General features: G+C 37.6%; 1 protein-coding gene across 2 annotated transcripts in view; it reads right to left on the bottom strand.

The window, feature by feature from the left end:
- Positions 1-22,784, bottom strand: part of ALG9 (ALG9 alpha-1,2-mannosyltransferase) — a gene marked incomplete at its 5' end in the record, with an annotated part of 288,641 nt that overhangs the window by 230,165 nt on the left and 35,692 nt on the right. For both annotated transcript variants that reach the window (XM_053690107.1, XM_053690108.1), the window contains 2 exon segments: positions 1,496-1,601; positions 18,278-18,365. In XM_053690107.1, coding sequence (XP_053546082.1) covers positions 1,496-1,601; positions 18,278-18,365 — 194 coding nt within the window.

The raw sequence follows: 22,784 nt of genomic DNA, 5'->3' as shown, positions 1-22,784 counted from the left end.
AAAATCACTGTCCTTTACAAGCTATGTTATGTAGTATAGTGACTACTGAGAGTAAAATCACTGTCCTTTACAAACTATGTTATGTAGTATACTGACTACCGAGAGTAAAATCACTGTCCTTTACAAGCTATGTTATGTAGTATAGTGACAGTAATATCACTGTCCTTTACAATCTATGTTATGTAGTATACTGACTACTGACAGTAAAATCACTGTCCTTTACAATCTATGGTATGTAGTATAGTGACTACTGACAGTAATATCACTGTCCTTTACAATCTATGTTATGTAGTATACTGACTACTGACAGTAAAATCACTGTCCTTTACAATCTATGGTATGTAGTATACCGACTACCGACAGTAAAATCACTGTCCTTTACAAACTATGTTATGTAGTATACTGACAGTAATATCACTGTCCTTTACAAACTATGTTATGTAGTATAGTGACTACTGACAGTAATATCACTGTCCTTTACAAACTATGTTATGTAGTATACTGACTACCGAGAGTAAAATCACTGTCCTTTACAATCTATGGTATGTAGTATACTGACTACCGACAGTAATATCACTGTCCTTTACAAACTATGTTATGTAGTATAGTGACTACTGACAGTAATATCACTGTCCTTTACAAACTATGTTATGTAGTATACTGACTACCGAGAGTAAAATCACTGTCCTTTACAAGCTATGTTATGTAGTATAGTGACTACTGACAGTAATATCACTGTCCTTTACAATCTATGGTATGTAGTATACTGACTACCGAGAGTAAAATCACTGTCCTTTACAAGCTATGTTATGTAGTATACTGACTACTGACAGTAATATCACTGTCCTTTACAATCTATGGTATGTAGTATACTGACTACCGACAGTAATATCACTGTCCTTTACAAACTATGTTATGTAGTATAGTGACTACTGACAGTAATATCACTGTCCTTTACAAACTATGTTATGTAGTATACTGACTACCGAGAGTAAAATCACTGTCCTTTACAAACTATGTTATGTAGTATAGCGACTACCGACAGTAAAATCACTGTCCTTTACAAACTATGTTATGTAGTATACTGACTACCGAGAGTAAAATCACTGTCCTTTACAAACTATGTTATGTAGTATAGTGACTACCGAGAGTAAAATCACTGTCCTTTACAATCTATGTTATGTAGTATAGCAACTACCGACAGTAAAATCACTGTCCTTTACAAACTATGTTATGTAGTATACTGACTACCGAGAGTAAAATCACTGTCCTTTACAAACTATGTTATGTAGTATACTGACTACCGAGAGTAAAATCACTGTCCTTTACAAGCTATGTTATGTAGTATAGTGACTACCGACAGTAAAATCACTGTCCTTTACAAGCTATGTTATGTAGTATAGCGACTACTGACACAAACAGCAATTCTAGCCCTAACAGCTCTTTTAAGACAGATGTGAATAATTTAAAACCGCAGCCAGCTCAAACCACTTACCATAGAGGTCAGGTCCATGAGGGGTGAAAACATTGTACAGGACGATATTCAGAGGTGCTATAACCAGCTTTCCATAGTAATAACTGTCAATAGCTACAAGAGGAACCTGTAACGAGGCAGACGAGTTCAGTAGCTTTTTTTTATATATAGATTCAAAGAACTCAAAAACAAATGATACAATCAGAGCATAGAACAAGCATAGTAACACTTATAACAAACACAAGTGATACAACCATAGAACACGCATAGTAACACTTATAACAAACACAAGTGATACAACCATAGAACACGCATAGTAACACTTATAACAAGCACAAGTGATACAACCAGAGCATAGAACACGCATAGTAACACTTATAACAAGCACAAGTGATACAACCATAGAACACGCATAGTAACACTTATAACAAACACAAGTGATACAACCATAGAACACGCATAGTAACACTTATAACAAACACAAGTGATACAACCATAGAACACGCATAGTAACACTTATAACAAGCACAAGTGATACAACCATAGAACACGCATAGTAACACTTATAACAAACACAAGTGATACAACCATAGAACACACATAGTAACACTTATAACAAACACAAGTGATACAACCATAGAACACACATAGTAACACTTATAACAAGCACAAGTGATACAACCATAGAACACGCATAGTAACACTTATAACAAGCACAAGTGATACAACCATAGAACACACATAGTAACACTTATAACAAACACAAGTGATACAACCATAGAACACGCATAGTAACACTTATAACAAGCACAAGTGATACAACCATAGAACACGCATAGTAACACTTATAACAAGCACAAGTGATACAACCATAGAACACGCATAGTAACACTTATAACAAGCACAAGTGATACAACCATAGAACACGCATAGTAACACTTATAACAAGCACAAGTGATACAACCATAGAACACGCATAGTAACACTTATAACAAGCACAAGTGATACAACCATAGAACACGCATAGTAACACTTATAACAAACACAAATGATACAACCATAGAACACGCATAGTAACACTTATAACAAACACAAGTGATACAACCATAGAACACGCATAGTAACACTTATAACAAACACAAGTGATACAACCATAGAACACGCATAGTAACACTTATAACAAACACAAGTGATACAACCATAGAACACGCATAGTAACACTTATAACAAGCACAAGTGATACAACCAGAGCATAGAACACGCATAGTAACACTTATAACAAGCACAAGTGATACAACCATAGAACACGCATAGTAACACTTATAACAAGCACAAGTGATACAACCAGAACATAGAACACACATAGTAACACTTATAACAAACACAAGTGATACAACCATAGAACACGCATAGTAACACTTATAACAAGCACAAGTGATACAACCAGAACATAGAACACACATAGTAACACTTATAACAAACACAAGTGATACAACCATAGAACACGCATAGTAACACTTATAACAAACACAAGTGATACAACCAGAACATAGAACACACATAGTAACACTTATAACAAACACAAGTGATACAACCATAGAACACGCATAGTAACACTTATAACAAACACAAGTGATACAACCATAGAACACGCATAGTAACACTTATAACAAGCACAAGTGATACAACCAGAGCATAGAACACGCATAGTAACACTTATAACAAGCACAAGTGATACAACCATAGAACACGCATAGTAACACTTATAACAAACACAAGTGATACAACCATAGAACACGCATAGTAACACTTATAACAAACACAAGTGTTACTATGCGTGTTCTATGGTTGTATCATTTGTGTTTGTTATAAGTGTTACTATGTGTGTTCTATGGTTGTATCATTTGTGTTTGTTATAAGTGTTACTATGTGTGTTCTATGGTTGTATCATTTGTGTTTGTTATAAGTGTTACTATGCGTGTTCTATGGTTGTATCATTTGTGCTTGTTATAAGTGTTACTATGCGTGTTCTATGGTTGTATCATTTGTGTTTGTTATAAGTGTTACTATGCGTGTTCTATGGTTGTATCACTTGTGTTTGTTATAAGTGTTACTATGCGTGTTCTATGGTTGTATCATTTGTGTTTTTTATAAGTGTTACTATGCGTGTTCTATGCTCTGGTTGTATCACTTGTGCTTGTTATAAGTGTTACTATGCGTGTTCTATGGTTGTATCATTTGTGTTTGTTATAAGTGTTACTATGTGTGTTCTATGGTTGTATCACTTGTGTTTGTTATAAGTGTTACTATGCGTGTTCTATGGTTGTATCACTTGTGTTTGTTATAAGTGTTACTATGCGTGTTCTATGGTTGTATCACTTGTGTTTGTTATAAGTGTTACTATGTGTGTTCTATGGTTGTATCATTTGTGTTTGTTATAAGTGTTACTATGTGTGTTCTATGGTTGTATCATTTGTGTTTGTTATAAGTGTTACTATGCGTGTTCTATGGTTGTATCACTTGTGTTTGTTATAAGTGTTACTATGCGTGTTCTATGGTTGTATCATTTGTGTTTGTTATAAGTGTTACTATGCGTGTTCTATGGTTGTATCACTTGTGTTTGTTATAAGTGTTACTATGCGTGTTCTATGTTCTGTTTGTATCATTTGTGTTTGTTATAAGTGTTACTATGTGTGTTCTATGGTTGTATCACTTGTGTTTGTTATAAGTGTTACTATGTGTGTTCTATGGTTGTATCACTTGTGTTTGTTATAAGTGTTACTATGTGTGTTCTATGGTTGTATCACTTGTGTTTGTTATAAGTGTTACTATGTGTGTTCTATGGTTGTATCACTTGTGTTTGTTATAAGTGTTACTATGCGTGTTCTATGGTTGTATCACTTGTGTTTGTTATAAGTGTTACTATGCGTGTTCTATGGTTGTATCACTTGTGTTTGTTATAAGTGTTACTATGTGTGTTCTATGGTTGTATCACTTGTGTTTGTTATAAGTGTTACTATGCGTGTTCTATGGTTGTATCATTTGTGTTTGTTATAAGTGTTACTATGCGTGTTCTATGGTTGTATCACTTGTGTTTGTTATAAGTGTTACTATGCGTGTTCTATGGTTGTATCATTTGTGTTTGTTATAAGTGTTACTATGCGTGTTCTATGGTTGTATCACTTGTGTTTGTTATAAGTGTTACTATGCGTGTTCTATGGTTGTATCACTTGTGTTTGTTATAAGTGTTACTATGTGTGTTCTATGGTTGTATCACTTGTGTTTGTTATAAGTGTTACTATGCGTGTTCTATGGTTGTATCACTTGTGTTTGTTATAAGTGTTACTATGTGTGTTCTATGGTTGTATCATTTGTGTTTGTTATAAGTGTTACTATGCGTGTTCTATGGTTGTATCATTTGTGTTTGTTATAAGTGTTACTATGTGTGTTCTATGGTTGTATCACTTGTGTTTGTTATAAGTGTTACTATGCGTGTTCTATGGTTGTATCACTTGTGTTTGTTATAAGTGTTACTATGTGTGTTCTATGGTTGTATCACTTGTGTTTGTTATAAGTGTTACTATGCGTGTTCTATGGTTGTATCACTTGTGTTTGTTATAAGTGTTACTATGCGTGTTCTATGTTCTGTTTGTATCATTTGTGTTTGTTATAAGTGTTACTATGTGTGTTCTATGGTTGTATCACTTGTGTTTGTTATAAGTGTTACTATGTGTGTTCTATGGTTGTATCACTTGTGTTTGTTATAAGTGTTACTATGCGTGTTCTATGGTTGTATCACTTGTGTTTGTTATAAGTGTTACTATGTGTGTTCTATGGTTGTATCACTTGTGTTTGTTATAAGTGTTACTATGCGTGTTCTATGGTTGTATCACTTGTGTTTGTTATAAGTGTTACTATGCGTGTTCTATGGTTGTATCATTTGTGTTTGTTATAAGTGTTACTATGCGTGTTCTATGGTTGTATCATTTGTGCTTGTTATAAGTGTTACTATGCGTGTTCTATGGTTGTATCATTTGTGTTTGTTATAAGTGTTACTATGCGTGTTCTATGGTTGTAACACTTATAACAAACACAAGTGATACAACCATAGAACACGCATAGTAACACTTATAACAAACACAAGTGATACAACCATAGAACACGCATAGTAACACTTATAACAAACACAAATGATACAACCATAGAACACGCATAGTAACACTTATAACAAACACAAGTGATACAACCATAGAACACGCATAGTAACACTTATAACAAGCACAAGTGATACAACCAGAGCATAGAACACGCATAGTAACACTTATAACAAGCACAAATGATACAACCATAGAACACGCATAGTAACACTTATAACAAGCACAAATGATACAACCATAGAACACGCATAGTAACACTTATAACAAGCACAAATGATACAACCATAGAACACGCATAGTAACACTTATAACAAACACAAGTGATACAACCATAGAACACGCATAGTAACACTTATAACAAACACAAATGATACAACCATAGAACACGCATAGTAACACTTATAACAAACACAAGTGATACAACCATAGAACACGCATAGTAACACTTATAACAAACACAAATGATACAACCATAGAACACGCATAGTAACACTTATAACAAACACAAATGATACAACCATAGAACACACATAGTAACACTTATAACAAACACAAGTGATACAACCATAGAACACGCATAGTAACACTTATAACAAACACAAGTGATACAACCATAGAACACGCATAGTAACACTTATAACAAACACAAATGATACAACCATAGAACAAGCATAGTAACACTTATAACAAACACAAGTGATACAACCATAGAACACGCATAGTAACACTTATAACAAGCACAAATGATACAACCATAGAACACGCATAGTAACACTTATAACAAACACAAGTTATACAACCAGAGCATAGAACACGCATAGTAACACTTATAACAAACACAAGTGATACAACCATAGAACACGCATAGTAACACTTATAACAAACACAAGTGATACAACCATAGAACACGCATAGTAACACTTATAACAAACACAAGTGATACAACCATAGAACACGCATAGTAACACTTATAACAAACACAAGTGATACAACCAGAGCATAGAACACGCATAGTAACACTTATAACAAACACAAGTGATACAACCATAGAACATGCATAGTAACACTTATAACAAACACAAGTGATACAACCATAGAACACACATAGTAACACTTATAACAAACACAAGTGATACAACCATAGAACACGCATAGTAACACTTATAACAAACACAAGTGATACAACCATAGAACACGCATAGTAACACTTATAACAAGCACAAGTGATACAACCATAGAACACGCATAGTAACACTTATAAGAAACACAAGTGATACAACCATAGAACACGCATAGTAACACTTATAACAAGCACAAGTGATACAACCATAGAACACGCATAGTAACACTTATAACAAACACAAATGATACAACCATAGAACACGCATAGTAACACTTATAACAAACACAAGTGATACAACCATAGAACACGCATAGTAACACTTATAACAAACAACATAATTTATGTAAGAACTTACCTGATAAATTCATTTCTTTCATATTAGCAAGAGTCCATGAGCTAGTGACGTATGGGATATACATTCCTACCAGGAGGGGCAAAGTTTCCCAAACCTTAAAATGCCTATAAATACACCCCTCACCACACCCACAATTCAGTTTAACGAATAGCCAAGAAGTGGGGTGATAAGAAAAAAGTGCGAAAGCATATAAAATAAGGAATTGGAATAATTGTGCTTTATACAAAATCATAACCACCACAAAAAAAGGGCGGGCCTCATGGACTCTTGTTAATATGAAAGAAATGAATTTATCAGGTAAGTTCTTACATAAATTATGTTTTCTTTCATGTAATTAGCAAGAGTCCATGAGCTAGTGACGTATGGGATAATGACTACCCAAGAAGTGGATCTTTCCACACAAGAGTCACTAGAGAGGGAGGGATAAAATAAAGACAGCCAATTCCTGCTGAAAATAATCCACACCCAAAATAAAGTTTAATGAAAAACATAAGCAGAAGATTCAAACTGAAACCGCTGCCTGAAGTACTTTTCTACCAAAAACTGCTTCAGAAGAAGAAAATACATCAAAATGGTAGAATTTAGTAAAAGTATGCAAAGAGGACCAAGTCGCTGCTTTGCAGATCTGGTCAACCGAAGCTTCATTCCTAAACGCCCAGGAAGTAGAAACTGACCTAGTAGAATGAGCTGTAATTCTCTGAGGCGGAGTTTTACCCGACTCAACATAGGCAAGATGAATTAAAGATTTCAACCAAGATGCCAAAGAAATGGCAGAAGCTTTCTGGCCTTTTCTAGAACCGGAAAAAATAACAAATAGACTAGAAGTCTTACGAAAAGATTTCGTAGCTTCAACATAATATTTCAAAGCTCTAACAACATCCAAAGAATGCAACGGTTTCTCCTTAGAATTCTTAGGATTAGGACATAATGAAGGAACCACAATTTCTCTACTAATGTTGTTGGAATTCACAACTTTAGGTAAAAATTCAAAAGAAGTTCGCAACACCGCCTTATCCTGATGAAAAATCAGAAAAGGAGACTCACAAGAAAGAGCAGATAATTCAGAAACTCTTCTGGCAGAAGAGATGGCCAAAAGGAACAAAAAACTTTCCAAGAAAGTAATTTAATATCCAATGAATGCATAGGTTCAAATGGAGGAGCTTGAAGAGCCCCCAGAACCAAATTCAAACTCCAAGGAGGAGAAATTGACTTAATGACAGGCTTTATACGAACCAAAGCTTGTACAAAACAATGAATATCAGGAAGAATAGCAATCTTTCTGTGAAAAAGAACAGAAAGAGCAGAGATTTGACCTTTCAAGGAACTTGCGGACAAACCCTTATCTAAACCATCCTGAAGAATACTGTAATATTCTCGGTATTCTAAAAGAATGCCAAGAAAAATGATGAGAAAGACACCAAGAAATATAAGTCTTCCAGACTCTATAAAATATCTCTCTGGATACAGATGTACGAGCCTGTAACATAGTATTAATCACAGAGTCAGAGAAACCTCTTTGACCAAGAATCAAGCGTTCAATCGCCATACCTTTAAATTTAAGGATTTCAGATCCTGATGGAAAAAAAGGACCTTGAGACAAAAGGTCTGGTCTTAACGGAAGAGTCCACGGTTGGCAAGAGGCCATCCGGACAAGATCCGCATACCAAAACCTGTAAGGCCATGCCGGAGCTACCAGCAGAACAAACGAGCATTCCTTCAGAATCTTGGAGGTTACTCTTGGAAGAAGAACTAGAGGCGGAAAGATATAGGGAGGATGATACTTCCAAGGAAGTGATAATGCATCCACTGCCTCCGCCTGAGGATCCCGGGATCTGGACAGATACCTGGGAAGTTTCTTGTTTAGATGAGAAGCCATCAGATCTATTTCTGGAAGTTCCTACATTTGAACAATCTGAAGAAATACCTCTGGGTGAAGAGACCATTCGCCCGGATGCAACGTTTGACGACTGAGATAATCCGCTTTCCAATTGTCCATACCTGGGATATGAACCGCAGAGATTAGACAGGAGCTGGATTCCGCCCAAACCAAAATTCGAGATACTTCTTTCATAGCCAGAGGACTGTGAGTCCCTCCTTGATGATTGATGTATGCCACAGTTGTGACATTGTCTGTCTGAAAACAAATGAACAACTCTCTCTTCAGAAGAGGCCAAGACTGAAGAGCTCTGAAAATTGCACGGAGTTCCAAAATATTGATCGGAAATCTCACCTCCTGAGATTCCCAAACCCCTTGTGCCGTCAGATACCCCCACACAGCTCCCCAACCTGTAAGACTTGCATCTGTTGAGATTATAGTCCAGGTCGGAAGAACAAAGAAGCCCCCTGAACTAAACGATGGTGATCTGTCCACCATGTCAGAGAGTGTTGTAAAATCGGTTTAAAGATATTAATTGAGATATCTTTGAGTAATCCCTGCACCATTGGTTCAGCATACAGAGCTGAAGAGGTCGCATGTGAAAACGAGCAAAGGAGATCGCATCTGATGCGGCAGTCCTAAGACCCAACATTTCCATGCATAAGGCTACCAAAGGGAATGATTGTGACTGAAGGTTTTGACAAGCTGATATCAATGTTAAACTTCTCTTGTCTGACAAGGACAGAGTCATAGACACTGAATTTATCTAGAAACCTAAAAAGGTTACCCTTGTCTGAGGAATCAATGAACTGATTGGTAAATTGATCCTCCAACCATGAACTTGAAGAAACAACACAAGTCGATTCGTATGAGATTCTTCGAAAATTAGAAGACTGAGCAAATACCAAGATATCGTCCAAATAAGGAAATACCAAAACCCTATTCTCTGATTACAGAAAGAAGGGCACCGAGAACCTTTGAAAAAAATTCTTGGAACTGAGGCTAAGCCAAACGGTAGAGCCACAAAACTGGTAATGCTTGTCTAAAAAGAGAATCTCAGACACTAAAAGTGATCTGGATGAATCGGAATATGCAGATACACATCCTGTAAATCTATTGTAGACATATAATGCCCTTGCTAAACAAAAGGCAGGATAGTCCTACAGTAACCATCTTGAATGTTGGTATCCTAACATAATGATTCAATAATGATAGATCCGGAACTGGTCTGAAGGAATTGACCTTCTTTGGTACAATGAAGAGATAAAATAAGACCCCAGCCCCTGTTCCAGAACTGGAACTGGCATAAATACTCCAGCCAACTCTAGATCTGAAACACATTTCAGAAATGCTGAGCCTTTGCTGTGTTAACTGGGACATGGGAAAGAAAAGAATCTCTTAGCAGGAGGCCTTAACTTGAAGCCAATTCTGTACCTTTCTGAAACAATGTTTCTGAAACCAGAGATTAAGAACGGAATTGATCCAAATTTCTTTGAAGAAAACGTAATCTGCCCCATACCAGCTGAGCTGGAATAAGGGCCGCACCTTCATAGGTACTTAGGAGCTGGCTATAGGTTTCTATAAGGCTTGGATATATTCCAAACTGGAAATAGTTTCCAAACTGATACCGCTCCTGAGGATGAAGGATCAGGCTTTTGTTCCTTGTGAGGAAAGGAACGAAAATGATTATTTACCCTGGAAAGAAAGGGAAAGCAAAGTTGACTTAGAAGACATGTCAGCATTCCAAGTTTAATCCATAAAGCTATTCTAGCTAAAATAGCTAGAGACATATACCTGACATCAACTCTAATGATATCAAAAGATGGTATCACCAATAAAATTATTAGCATGTTATAGAATAAAAATAATGCTATAAAATTATGATCTGTTACTTGTTGCGCTAAAGCTTCTAACCAAAAAGTTGAAGCTGCAGCAACATCCGCTAAAAATATAGCAGGTCTAAGAAAATTACCTGAACATAAGTAAGCTTTTCTTAGAAAGGAATCAATTTTCCTATCTAAAGGATCCTTAAATGAAGTACTATCTGCCGTAGGAATAGTAGTACATTAGCAGGAGTAGAGACAGCCCCATAACCTTAGGGATTTTTGTCCCAAAAAACTCTAATCTGTCAGATGGCACAGGATATAATTTGCTTAAACGTCTAGAAGGAGTAAATAAATTACCCAAATTATTCCATTCCCTGGAAATTACTTCAGAAATAGCTTCAGGGAGATAAAACACTTCTGGAATAACTACAGGAGATTTAAAAACCTTATTTAAACGTTTACATTTAGTATCAAGAGGACCAGAATCCTCTATTTCTAATGCAAATAACACTTCTTTAAGTAAAGAACGAATAAATTCCATCTTGAACAAATACAAAGATTTATCAGCATCAACCTCTGAGACAGAAACCTCAGAACCAGAAGAACCATTATCAGTATCAGAATGATGATGTTCATTTAAAAATTCATCTGAAAAAAAGAGAAGTTTTAAAAGACTTTTATGTATACTAGAAGGAGAAATAACAGACATAGCCTTCTTAATGGATTTAAAAAATAAAATCTCTTATGTTATCAGGAACACTCTGAAAATTAGATGTTGACGGAACAGCAACAGGTAATGTAACAGTACTAAAGGAAATTTTATCTGCATTAATAAGTTTGACATGACATGCAATACAAATAACAGCTGGAGAAACAGATACCAAAAGTTTATAGCAGATACACTTAGCTCGGTAGCTCCAGCACTGGGCAGTGATTTTCCTGAAGTATCTTCTGACTCAGTTGCAATGTGGAACATCTTGCAATATGTAAAAGAAAAAAACAACATATAAAGCAAAATTGATCAAATTCCTTAAATGACAGTTTCAGGAATGGGAAAAAATGCCAAAGAACAAGCTTCTAGCAACCAGAAGCAATAAAAAATGAGACTTAAATAATGTGGAGACAAAAGTGACGCCCATATTTTTTCGCGCCAAATAAGACGCCCACATTATTTGGCGCCTAAATGCTTTTTGGCGCCAAAAATGACGCCACATCCGGAACGCCGACATCTTTGGCGCAAAATAACGTCAAAGAATGACGCAACTTCCGGCGACACGTATGACGCCGGAAACGGAAATAGAATTTTTGCGCCAAAAAAGTCCGCGCCAAGAATGACGCAATAAAATGAAGCATTTTCAGCCCCCGCGAGCCTAACAGCCCACAGGGAAAAAGTCAAATTTTAAGGTAAAAAATGTTAAATTAAAATGCATTATCCCAAATATGAAACTGACTGTCTGAAAAATAAGGAAAGTTGAACATTCTGAGTCAAGGCAAATAAATGTTTGAATACATATATTTAGAACTTTATAAACAAAGTGCCCAACCATAGCTAGGAGTGTCACAAAAAATAAGACTTACTTACCCCAGGACACTCATCTACATATAGCAGATAGCCAAACCAGTACTGAAACGAGAATCAGCAGAGGTAATGGTATATATAAGAGTATATCGTCGATCTGAAAAGGGAGGTAAGAGATGAATCTCTACGACCGATAACAGAGAACCTATGAAATAGACCCCTTAGAAGGAGATCACTGCATTCAAATAGGCAATACTCTCCTCACATCCCTCTGACATTCACTGCACGCTGAGAGGAAAACCGGGCTCCAACTTGCTGCGGAGCGCATATCAACGTAGAATCTAGCACAAACTTACTTCACCACCTCCATCGGAGGCAAAGTTTGTAAAACTGAATTGTGGGTGTGGTGAGGGGTGTATTTATAGGCATTTTAAGGTTTGGGAAACTTTGCCCCTCCTGGTAGGAATGTATATCCCATACGTCACTAGCTCATGGACTCTTGCTAATTACATGAAAGAAACAAGTGATACAACCATAGAACACGCATAGTAACACTTATAACAAACACAAGTGATACAACCATAGAACACGCATAGTAACACTTATAACAAACACAAGTGATACAACCATAGAACACACATAGTAACACTTATAACAAACACAAGTGATACAACCATAGAACACACATAGTAACACTTATAACAAACACAAGTGATACAACCATAGAACACACATAGTAACACTTATAACAAACACAAGTGATACAACCATAGAACACACATAGTAACACTTATAACAAGCACAAATGATACAACCATAGAACACACATAGTAACACTTATAACAAGCACAAATGATACAACCATAGAACACACATAGTAACACTTATAACAAACACAAATGATACAACCATAGAACACACATAGTAACACTTATAACAAACACAAATGATACAACCATAGAACACGCATAGTAACACTTATAACAAACACAAATGATACAACCATAGAACACACATAGTAACACTTATAACAAACACAAATGATACAAACAGAACATAGAACACACATAGTAACACTTATAACAAACACAAGTGATACAACCATAGAACACGCATAGTAACACTTATAACAAACACAAATGATACAACCATAGAACACGCATAGTAACACTTATAACAAACACAAATGATACAACCATAGAACACACATAGTAACACTTATAACAAACACAAATGATACAATCATAGAACACACATAGTAACACTTATAACAAACACAAATGATACAACCATAGAACACGCATAGTAACACTTATAACAAACACAAATGATACAACCAGAACATAGAACACACATAGTAACACTTATAACAAGCACAAGTGATACAATCAGAGCATAGAACACTTATAACAAACACAAATGATACAATCAGAGCATAGAACACTTATAACAAACACAAATGATACAACCAGAACATAGAACACACATAGTAACACTTATAACAAACACAAGTGATACAACCATAGAACACGCATAGTAACACTTATAACAAACACAAATGATACAACCATAGAACACGCATAGTAACACTTATAACAAACACAAATGATACAACCATAGAACACGCATAGTAACACTTATAACAAACACAAATGATACAACCATAGAACACGCATAGTAACACTTATAACAAACACAAATGATACAACCATAGAACACGCATAGTAACACTTATAACAAACACAAATGATACAACCATAGAACACGCATAGTAACACTTATAACAAACACAAATGATACAACCATAGAACACGCATAGTAACACTTATAACAAGCACAAGTGATACAATCAGAGCATAGAACACTTATAACAAACACAAATGATACAATCAGAGCATAGAACACTTATAACAAACACAAGTGATACAACCATAGAACACGCATAGTAACACTTATAACAAACACAAGTTATACAACCAGAGCATAGAACACGCATAGTAACACTTATAACAAACACAAGTGATACAACCATAGAACACACATAGTAACACTTATAACAAACACAAGTGATACAACCATAGAACACACATAGTAACACTTATAACAAGCACAAGTGATACAACCATAGAACACGCATAGTAACACTTATAACAAACACAAGTGATACAACCAGAGCATAGAACACGCATAGTAACACTTATAACAAACACAAGTGATACAACCAGAGCATAGAACACGCATAGTAACACTTATAACAAACACAAATGATACAACCATAGAACACGCATAGTAACACTTATAACAAACACAAGTGATACAACCATAGAACACGCATAGTAACACTTATAACAAACACAAGTGATACAACCATAGAACACGCATAGTAACACTTATAACAAACACAAGTGATACAACCATAGAACACGCATAGTAACACTTATAACAAACACAAGTGATACAACCATAGAACACGCATAGTAACACTTATAACAAACACAAATGATACAACCATAGAACACGCATAGTAACACTTATAACAAACACAAGTGATACAACCATAGAACACGCATAGTAACACTTATAACAAACACAAGTGATACAACCATAGAACACACATAGTAACACTTATAACAAACACAAGTGATACAACCATAGAACACGCATAGTAACACTTATAACAAACACAAGTGATACAACCAGAGCATAGAACACGCATAGAAACACTTATAACAAACACAAATGATACAACCATAGAACACGCATAGTAACACTTATAACAAACACAAGTGATACAACCATAGAACACGCATAGTAACACTTATAACAAACACAAGTGATACAACCATAGAACACACATAGTAACACTTATAACAAACACAAGTGATACAACCATAGAACACACATAGTAACACTTATAACAAACACAAGTGATACAACCATAGAACACACATAGTAACACTTATAACAAACACAAGTGATACAACCATAGAACACACATAGTAACACTTATAACAAACACAAATGATACAACCATAGAACACGCATAGTAACACTTATAACAAACACAAGTGATACAACCATAGAACACGCATAGTAACACTTATAACAAACACAAATAATACAACCATAGAACACGCATAGTAACACTTATAACAAACACAAGTGATACAACCATAGAACACGCATAGTAACACTTATAACAAACACAAATGATACAACCATAGAACACGCATAGTAACACTTAAAACAAACACAAATGATACAACCATAGAACACGCATAGTAACACTTATAACAAGCACAAGTGATACAATCAGAGCATAGAACACTTATAACAAACACAAATGATACAATCAGAGCATAGAACACGCATAGTAACACTTATAACAAACACAAATGATACAATCAGAGCATAGAACACTTATAACAAACACAAGTGATACAATCAGAGCATAGAACACTTATAACAAACACAAATGATACAATCAGAGCATAGAACACTTATAACAAACACAAATGATACAATCAGAGCATAGAACACTTATAACAAACACAAATGATACAATCAGAGCATAGAACACTTATAACAAACACAAATGATACAATCAGAGCATAGAACACTTATAACAAACACAAATGATACAACCAGAACATAGAACACTTATAACAAACACAAATGATACAACCATAGAACACGCATAGTAACACTTATAACAAACACAAATGATACAACCATAGAACACGCATAGTAACACTTATAACAAGCACAAGTGATACAACCATAGAACATGCATAGTAACACTTATAACAAGCACAAGTGATACAACCATAGAACATGCATAGTAACACTTATAACAAACACAAGTGATACAATCAGAGCATAGAACACGCATAGTAACACTTATAACAAACACAAATGATACAACCATAGAACACGCATAGTAACACTTATAACAAGCACAAATGATACAACCATAGAACACGCATAGTAACACTTATAACAAACACAAATGATACAACCATAGAACACGCATAGTAACACTTATAACAAACACAAGTGATACAACCATAGAACACACATAGTAACACTTATAACAAACACAAGTGATACAACCATAGAACACACATAGTAACACTTATAACAAACACAAGTGATACAACCATAGAACACACATAGTAACACTTATAACAAACACAAGTGATACAACCATAGAACACGCATAGTAACACTTATAACAAACACAAGTGATACAACCATAGAACACGCATAGTAACACTTATAACAAACACAAATGATACAACCATAGAACACGCATAGTAACACTTATAACAAACACAAATGATACAACCATAGAACACGCATAGTAACACTTATAACAAACACAAATGATACAACCATAGAACACGCATAGTAACACTTATAACAAACACAAGTGATACAACCATAGAACACGCATAGTAACACTTATAACAAACACAAATGATACAACCATAGAACACACATAGTAACACTTATAACAAACACAAATGATACAACCATAGAACACGCATAGTAACACTTATAACAAACACAAATGATACAAACAGAACATAGAACACGCATAGTAACACTTATAACAAACACAAGTGATACAACCATAGAACACGCATAGTAACACTTATAACAAACACAAGTGATACAACCATAGAACACGCATAGTAACACTTATAACAAACACAAATGATACAACCATAGAACACGCATAGTAACACTTATAACAAACACAAATGATACAACCATAGAACACGCATAGTAACACTTATAACAAACACAAGTGATACAACCATAGAACACGCATAGTAACACTTATAACAAACACAAGTGATACAACCATAGAACACGCATAGTAACACTTATAACAAACACAAATGATACAACCATAGAACACGCATAGTAACACTTATAACAAACACAAGTGATACAACCATAGAACACGCATAGTAACACTTATAACAAACACAAGTGATACAACCAGAGCATAGAACACGCATAGTAACACTTATAACAAACACAAGTGATACAACCATAGAACACGCATAGTAACACTTATAACAAACACAAGTGATACAACCATAGAACACACATAGTAACACTTATAACAAACACAAGTGATACAACCATAGAACACGCATAGTAACACTTATAACAAACACAAGTGATACAACCATAGAACACGCATAGTAACACTTATAACAAGCACAAGTGATACAACCATAGAACACGCATAGTAACACTTATAAGAAACACAAGTGATACAACCATAGAACACGCATAGTAACACTTATAACAAACACAAGTGATACAACCATAGAACACGCATAGTAACACTTATAACAAACACAAATGATACAACCATAGAACACGCATAGTAACACTTATAACAAACACAAGTGATACAACCATAGAACACGCATAGTAACACTTATAACAAACACAAGTGATACAACCATAGAACACGCATAGTAACACTTATAACAAACACAAGTTATACAACCATAGAACACGCATAGTAACACTTATAACAAACACAAATGATACAACCATAGAACACACATAGTAACACTTATAACAAACACAAGCGGCTGCAGGTCACTAAGGGTATTTTGATTCATTCTTTAACAATAAAACAATTAAAACGAGGGGTCACTAAGTGAAATGATTCAGGGTTCATATTATTACAGAAAAATTCTAATTAACCCATTGGTTGCCATACAATGCTCTGGCATGAAAGGGGTTAACAGCATCTATAAGACTTATTTTTTAAACTACAAGTAACTAATGACTGCCAATACGGTGACCGCCATATGACCTGCATTTTGCACAGTACACGGTAACAACCTACACAATTTTCAGTCTTCTCCTTATAAAAATAAAGGGTTATTAATGCTTTTTTACACAGTGCACTCACCAAAAATACGATTAGCGCTACTAGACACCAGTTGATGAAGCTTTTCCACTTCTGTTTCAGGGTCAGTAAATCAAAGGCAATGGGTAGACTGAAAACAAACAAGTCATTTATTAGTTGCAAATAATCTTTATCCCACACCAGAGACAGAGGAGCGCAGGGGAGGGAACGTATATCACCAGTACACACTGACAGAGGAGCGCAGGGGAGGGAACGTATATCACCAGCACACACTGACAGAGGAGCGCAGGGGAGGGAACGTATATCACCAGCACACACTGACAGAGGAGCGCAGGGGAGGGAACGTATATCACTAGCACACACTGACAGAGGAGCGCAGGGGAGGGAACGTATATCACCAGCACACACTGACAGAGGAGCGCAGGGGAGGGAACGTATATCACCAGCACACACTGACAGAGGAGCGCAGGGGAGGGAACGTATATCACCAGCACACACTGACAGAGGAGCGCAGGGGAGGGAACGTATATCACCAGCACACACTGACAGAGGAGCGCAGGGGAGGGAACGTATATCACCAGCACACACTGACAGAGGAGCGCAGGGGAGGGAACGTATATCACCAGCACACACTGACAGAGGAGCGCAGGGGAGGGAACGTATATCACCAGCACACACTGACAGAGGAGCGCAGGGGAGGGAACGTATATCACCAGCACACACTGACAGAGGAGCGCAGGGGAGGGAACGTATATCACCAGCACACACTGACAGAGGAGCGCAGGGGAGGGAACGTATATCACCAGCACACACTGATAGAGGAGCGCAGGGGAGGGAACGTATATCACCAGCACACACTGACAGAGGAGCGCAGGGGAGGGAACGTATATCACCAGCACACACTGACAGAGGAGCGCAGGGGAGGGAACGTATATCACCAGCACACACTGACAGAGGAGCGCAGGGGAGGGAACGTATATCACCAGCACACACTGACAGAGGAGCGCAGGGGAGGGAACGTATATCACCAGCACACACTGACAGAGGAGCGCAGGGGAGGGAACGTATATCACCAGCAAACACTGACAGAGGAGCGCAGGGGAGGGAATGTATATCACCAGCACACACTGACAGAGGAGCGCAGGGGAGGGAACGTATATCACCAGCACACACTGACAGAGGAGCGCAGGGGAGGGAACGTATGTCACCAGCACACACTGATAGAGGAGCGCAGAGGAGGGAACGTATATCACCAGCACACACTGACAGAGGAGCGCAGGGGAGGGAGCGTATGTCACCAGCACACACTGATAAAGAAGCGCAGGGGAGGGAACGTAAGTCACCAGCATACACTGATAGAGGACCGCAGGGGAGGGAACGTATATCACCAGCACACACTGATAGAGGAGCGCAGGGGAGGGAATGTATATCACCAGCAAACACTGATAGAGGAGCGCAGGGGGGGGGGGGGGGCGTATGTCACCAGCACACACTGACAGAGGAGCGCAGGGGAGGGAACGTATATCACCAGTACACACTGATAGAGGAGCGCAGAGGAGGGAACGTATATCACCAGCACACACTGACAGAGGAGCGCAGGGGAGGGAACGTATATCACCAGTACACACTGATAGAGGAGCGCAGGGGAGGGAACGTATATCACCAGCACACACTGACAGAGGAGTGCTGGGGAGGGATCGCATATCACCTACACACACTGCCAGAGACAGAGGAGCGCAGGGGAAATAACAGCCTCTAGACGCTTTCTATAGCCTGTAATGAGTGTCTGGATTCTGGATGAAAGTATTTTGGACCATTCCTCCTTGCAAAACATCTCCAGTTCAGTTAGGTTTGATGGTTGCCGAACATGGAGAGCCCGCTTTAAATCACCCCACGGATTTTCAATGATATTCAGGTCTGGGGGACTGGGATGGCCATTCCAGAACATTGTACTTGTTCCTCTGCATAAATGCCAGAGTAGATTTTGAGTTGTCTTGTTGAAATATCCAGCCCCGGGGTAACCAACTTTGTGACCGATTTCTCAACATTATTCTCAAGTATCTGCTGATATTGAGTGGAATCCATGCGACCCTCAACTTTAACAATATTCCCAGTACCGGCACTGGCCACAAAGCCCTACAGCATGATGGAACATCCACCAAATTTTACTGTGGCTAGCAAGTGTTTGTCTTGGAACGCTGCGTTCTTTTTCCGCAATGCATAACGCCCCTTGTTATGACCAAATAACTCAATCTTTGTTTCATCAGTCCCCAGCACCTTCTTCCAAAATGAAGCTGGCTTCTCCAAATGTGTGTTTGCATACCTCAACCCACTCAGTTTAGGGCCTGTGTGCAGAAAAGGCTTCTTCCGCATCACTCTCCCATACAGCTTCACCTTGTGCAAAGTGTGCTGAGTTGTTGAACGATGCACAGTGACACCATCTGCAGCAAGATGATGTTGTAGATCTTTGGAGGTGGTCTGTGGGCTGTTTCTTTTTTCTGACACGATGAGTCCACGGATCATCTTAATTACTACTGGGAATACCTCTCCTGCCCTGTAGGAGGCGGCAAAGAGCACCACAGCAAAGTTGTTAAATAGCTCCTCCCTTCCCTCCCACCCCAGTCATTCTCTTTGCCTACGTTAAGTGCAAGGAGGTGGTAAAGTTAGGTGTTAGAAAAGATTCTTCAATCAAGAGTTTATTATTTTTAAAGTAGTACAAGATTGTGCTGCTTTGTTCTGGGGTGTAGCCGTAGTCCCCATCAGTCTCTTCAGTAGAGCAGTGGTGGCTTTAGAGCAATGAGATCTTGTGGGACATAATTCTCACTGCGCCTCCCATGTAATTTATGCTGCCCTTACTAAGAAAATCTGAGGGATATCACTCAGGACTTTCGTTTAATTACAGGTCCATGTGAGGGAGAGGACCTCTCAAACCTGGGAACTGCCTTGCTGTCCGGCAGAAGATGAGGTAAGTGCTGACTTTATTCTGGGGGTTGAAGTAAAAACTCAGAAAAAAGGTTGGACACAATCTTTATTTATACCTCATTGAATTTGGGCTCTTTTCAGAGGGTTAAGATAGATTCCCCCAAAGTCTTAGGGGACACTTTGGGACAGTTTGGAAGCAGGCACTGTGGCTAAATGGGACATGTTCTCATCTCCCGGCGGTTTAATAATAGCCAACCGGGAGATCACATATTGCCAAGACTGATGAGCTATACTACAGAGCGAGCTCAGTGTAAGGTGATTCCACGATTAGCTTATTACACTCGGACTAGCAGCTGCCCAATATGAATCTGATCAGTCCGTTATTATGCTCCCGGCGGTTCCACTTGGTGGTTATGGTTAATAATCACGATGGGCGGTGTTATGTGTGGCGACAGTTTAGTTGCGCACCGCTTTGTTAGCATTTCCGGGTATCGGAAGGAATAGAGGAGAGTGTTTGCTCTTGAGAATGTAACGGACCGGACAGTATTTCATCTGAGTCTTGAATTTTTACTGTGCAAAGGGCTGGCAGGCACCTCAGCTAGGTTAAGCTGAGGTGTAGAGGGGGTTTACAGTACCGTGTACTTATTCAGCCATGTTTGCACTAAAGAAGTTGCATTTTAAGAATTAAAGTGACAGCAACGTAAATAAAAAAGTTACACTTTAAAAATTAAAGAGAAAGTAACATTTTTTTCTGTGTTCGTTTTTATTGGATTATTCACCCATATGTGTGCTAGAGTGGTCCAAGAGACCATACAAAGTGTCTCCTTATGTTTTGAAACGAATGTGAGAGAACTTTACTATAAAAAAAAGAAAAGAAAAAAAGAAAGTTTTCTCCACAAGTGCCCAAATTTTTTTTATAGCCTACACATGCAGTGCCCTGCGCTTCCTCACTAACTCCACCAGGAGTTACTTGGAAAGACATTGCTTCCTAGGATCATTGAAGCGATATCTGATGCATTGTCTGTTTTTTCCCATGCTACAGGGAAAACGCTTGAGGAGATGTATTTAATCAGTGAATGTTGCCGATACAGTAGTAGCTAATCCGAATTTTCTTCCCTGAAGCTTGAAGTGGAGGACACTTCGGTAGTAGATAAGGGGGAAATCTCAGACTCTGTCTGTGTAATTTCTTTGTTTGATACTGAAGTGTTTTCTTTCAGTTTAAGCTTGAACACCTCCGTTTGTTACTTTAGGAGGTTTTTGCTACCATGGACGACTCAGACATTACCGGCGTAGTCAGTCCTAATAAGTCCAGTAAACTTTACAAAGATGATTAGAAGTATAGGGAGAAACTGGGTATCCCCTTTTCTCCAGATAGAGCATACTCTATATAGGATTCTTGTCAATAGTACCCAGGGAATGTGTGAACGTCAGAGTTCACAACTACCTGCGGTTTGTATTGCTTTGTCACCAGTGTGGTGGCGTACTATTTTGATGTGTTGTCCAATTCCATCGGACAGACACTCCTCTCGAAGAAATCCGGGACAGGATTAAGGCAATTAAGTTAGCCAACTCCTTTATTTCAGATGCTCCACTTCAAGATTTTTAAGCTGGAGCTAAGTTTTCAGGT

Source organism: Bombina bombina, chromosome 8 (genome assembly GCF_027579735.1).
Source record: "Bombina bombina isolate aBomBom1 chromosome 8, aBomBom1.pri, whole genome shotgun sequence".
Classification (NCBI taxonomy): domain Eukaryota; kingdom Metazoa; phylum Chordata; class Amphibia; order Anura; family Bombinatoridae; genus Bombina; species Bombina bombina.
Note: the sequence above shows the minus strand (reverse complement) of the source record. Positions and strands in the feature narration are given on the sequence as shown.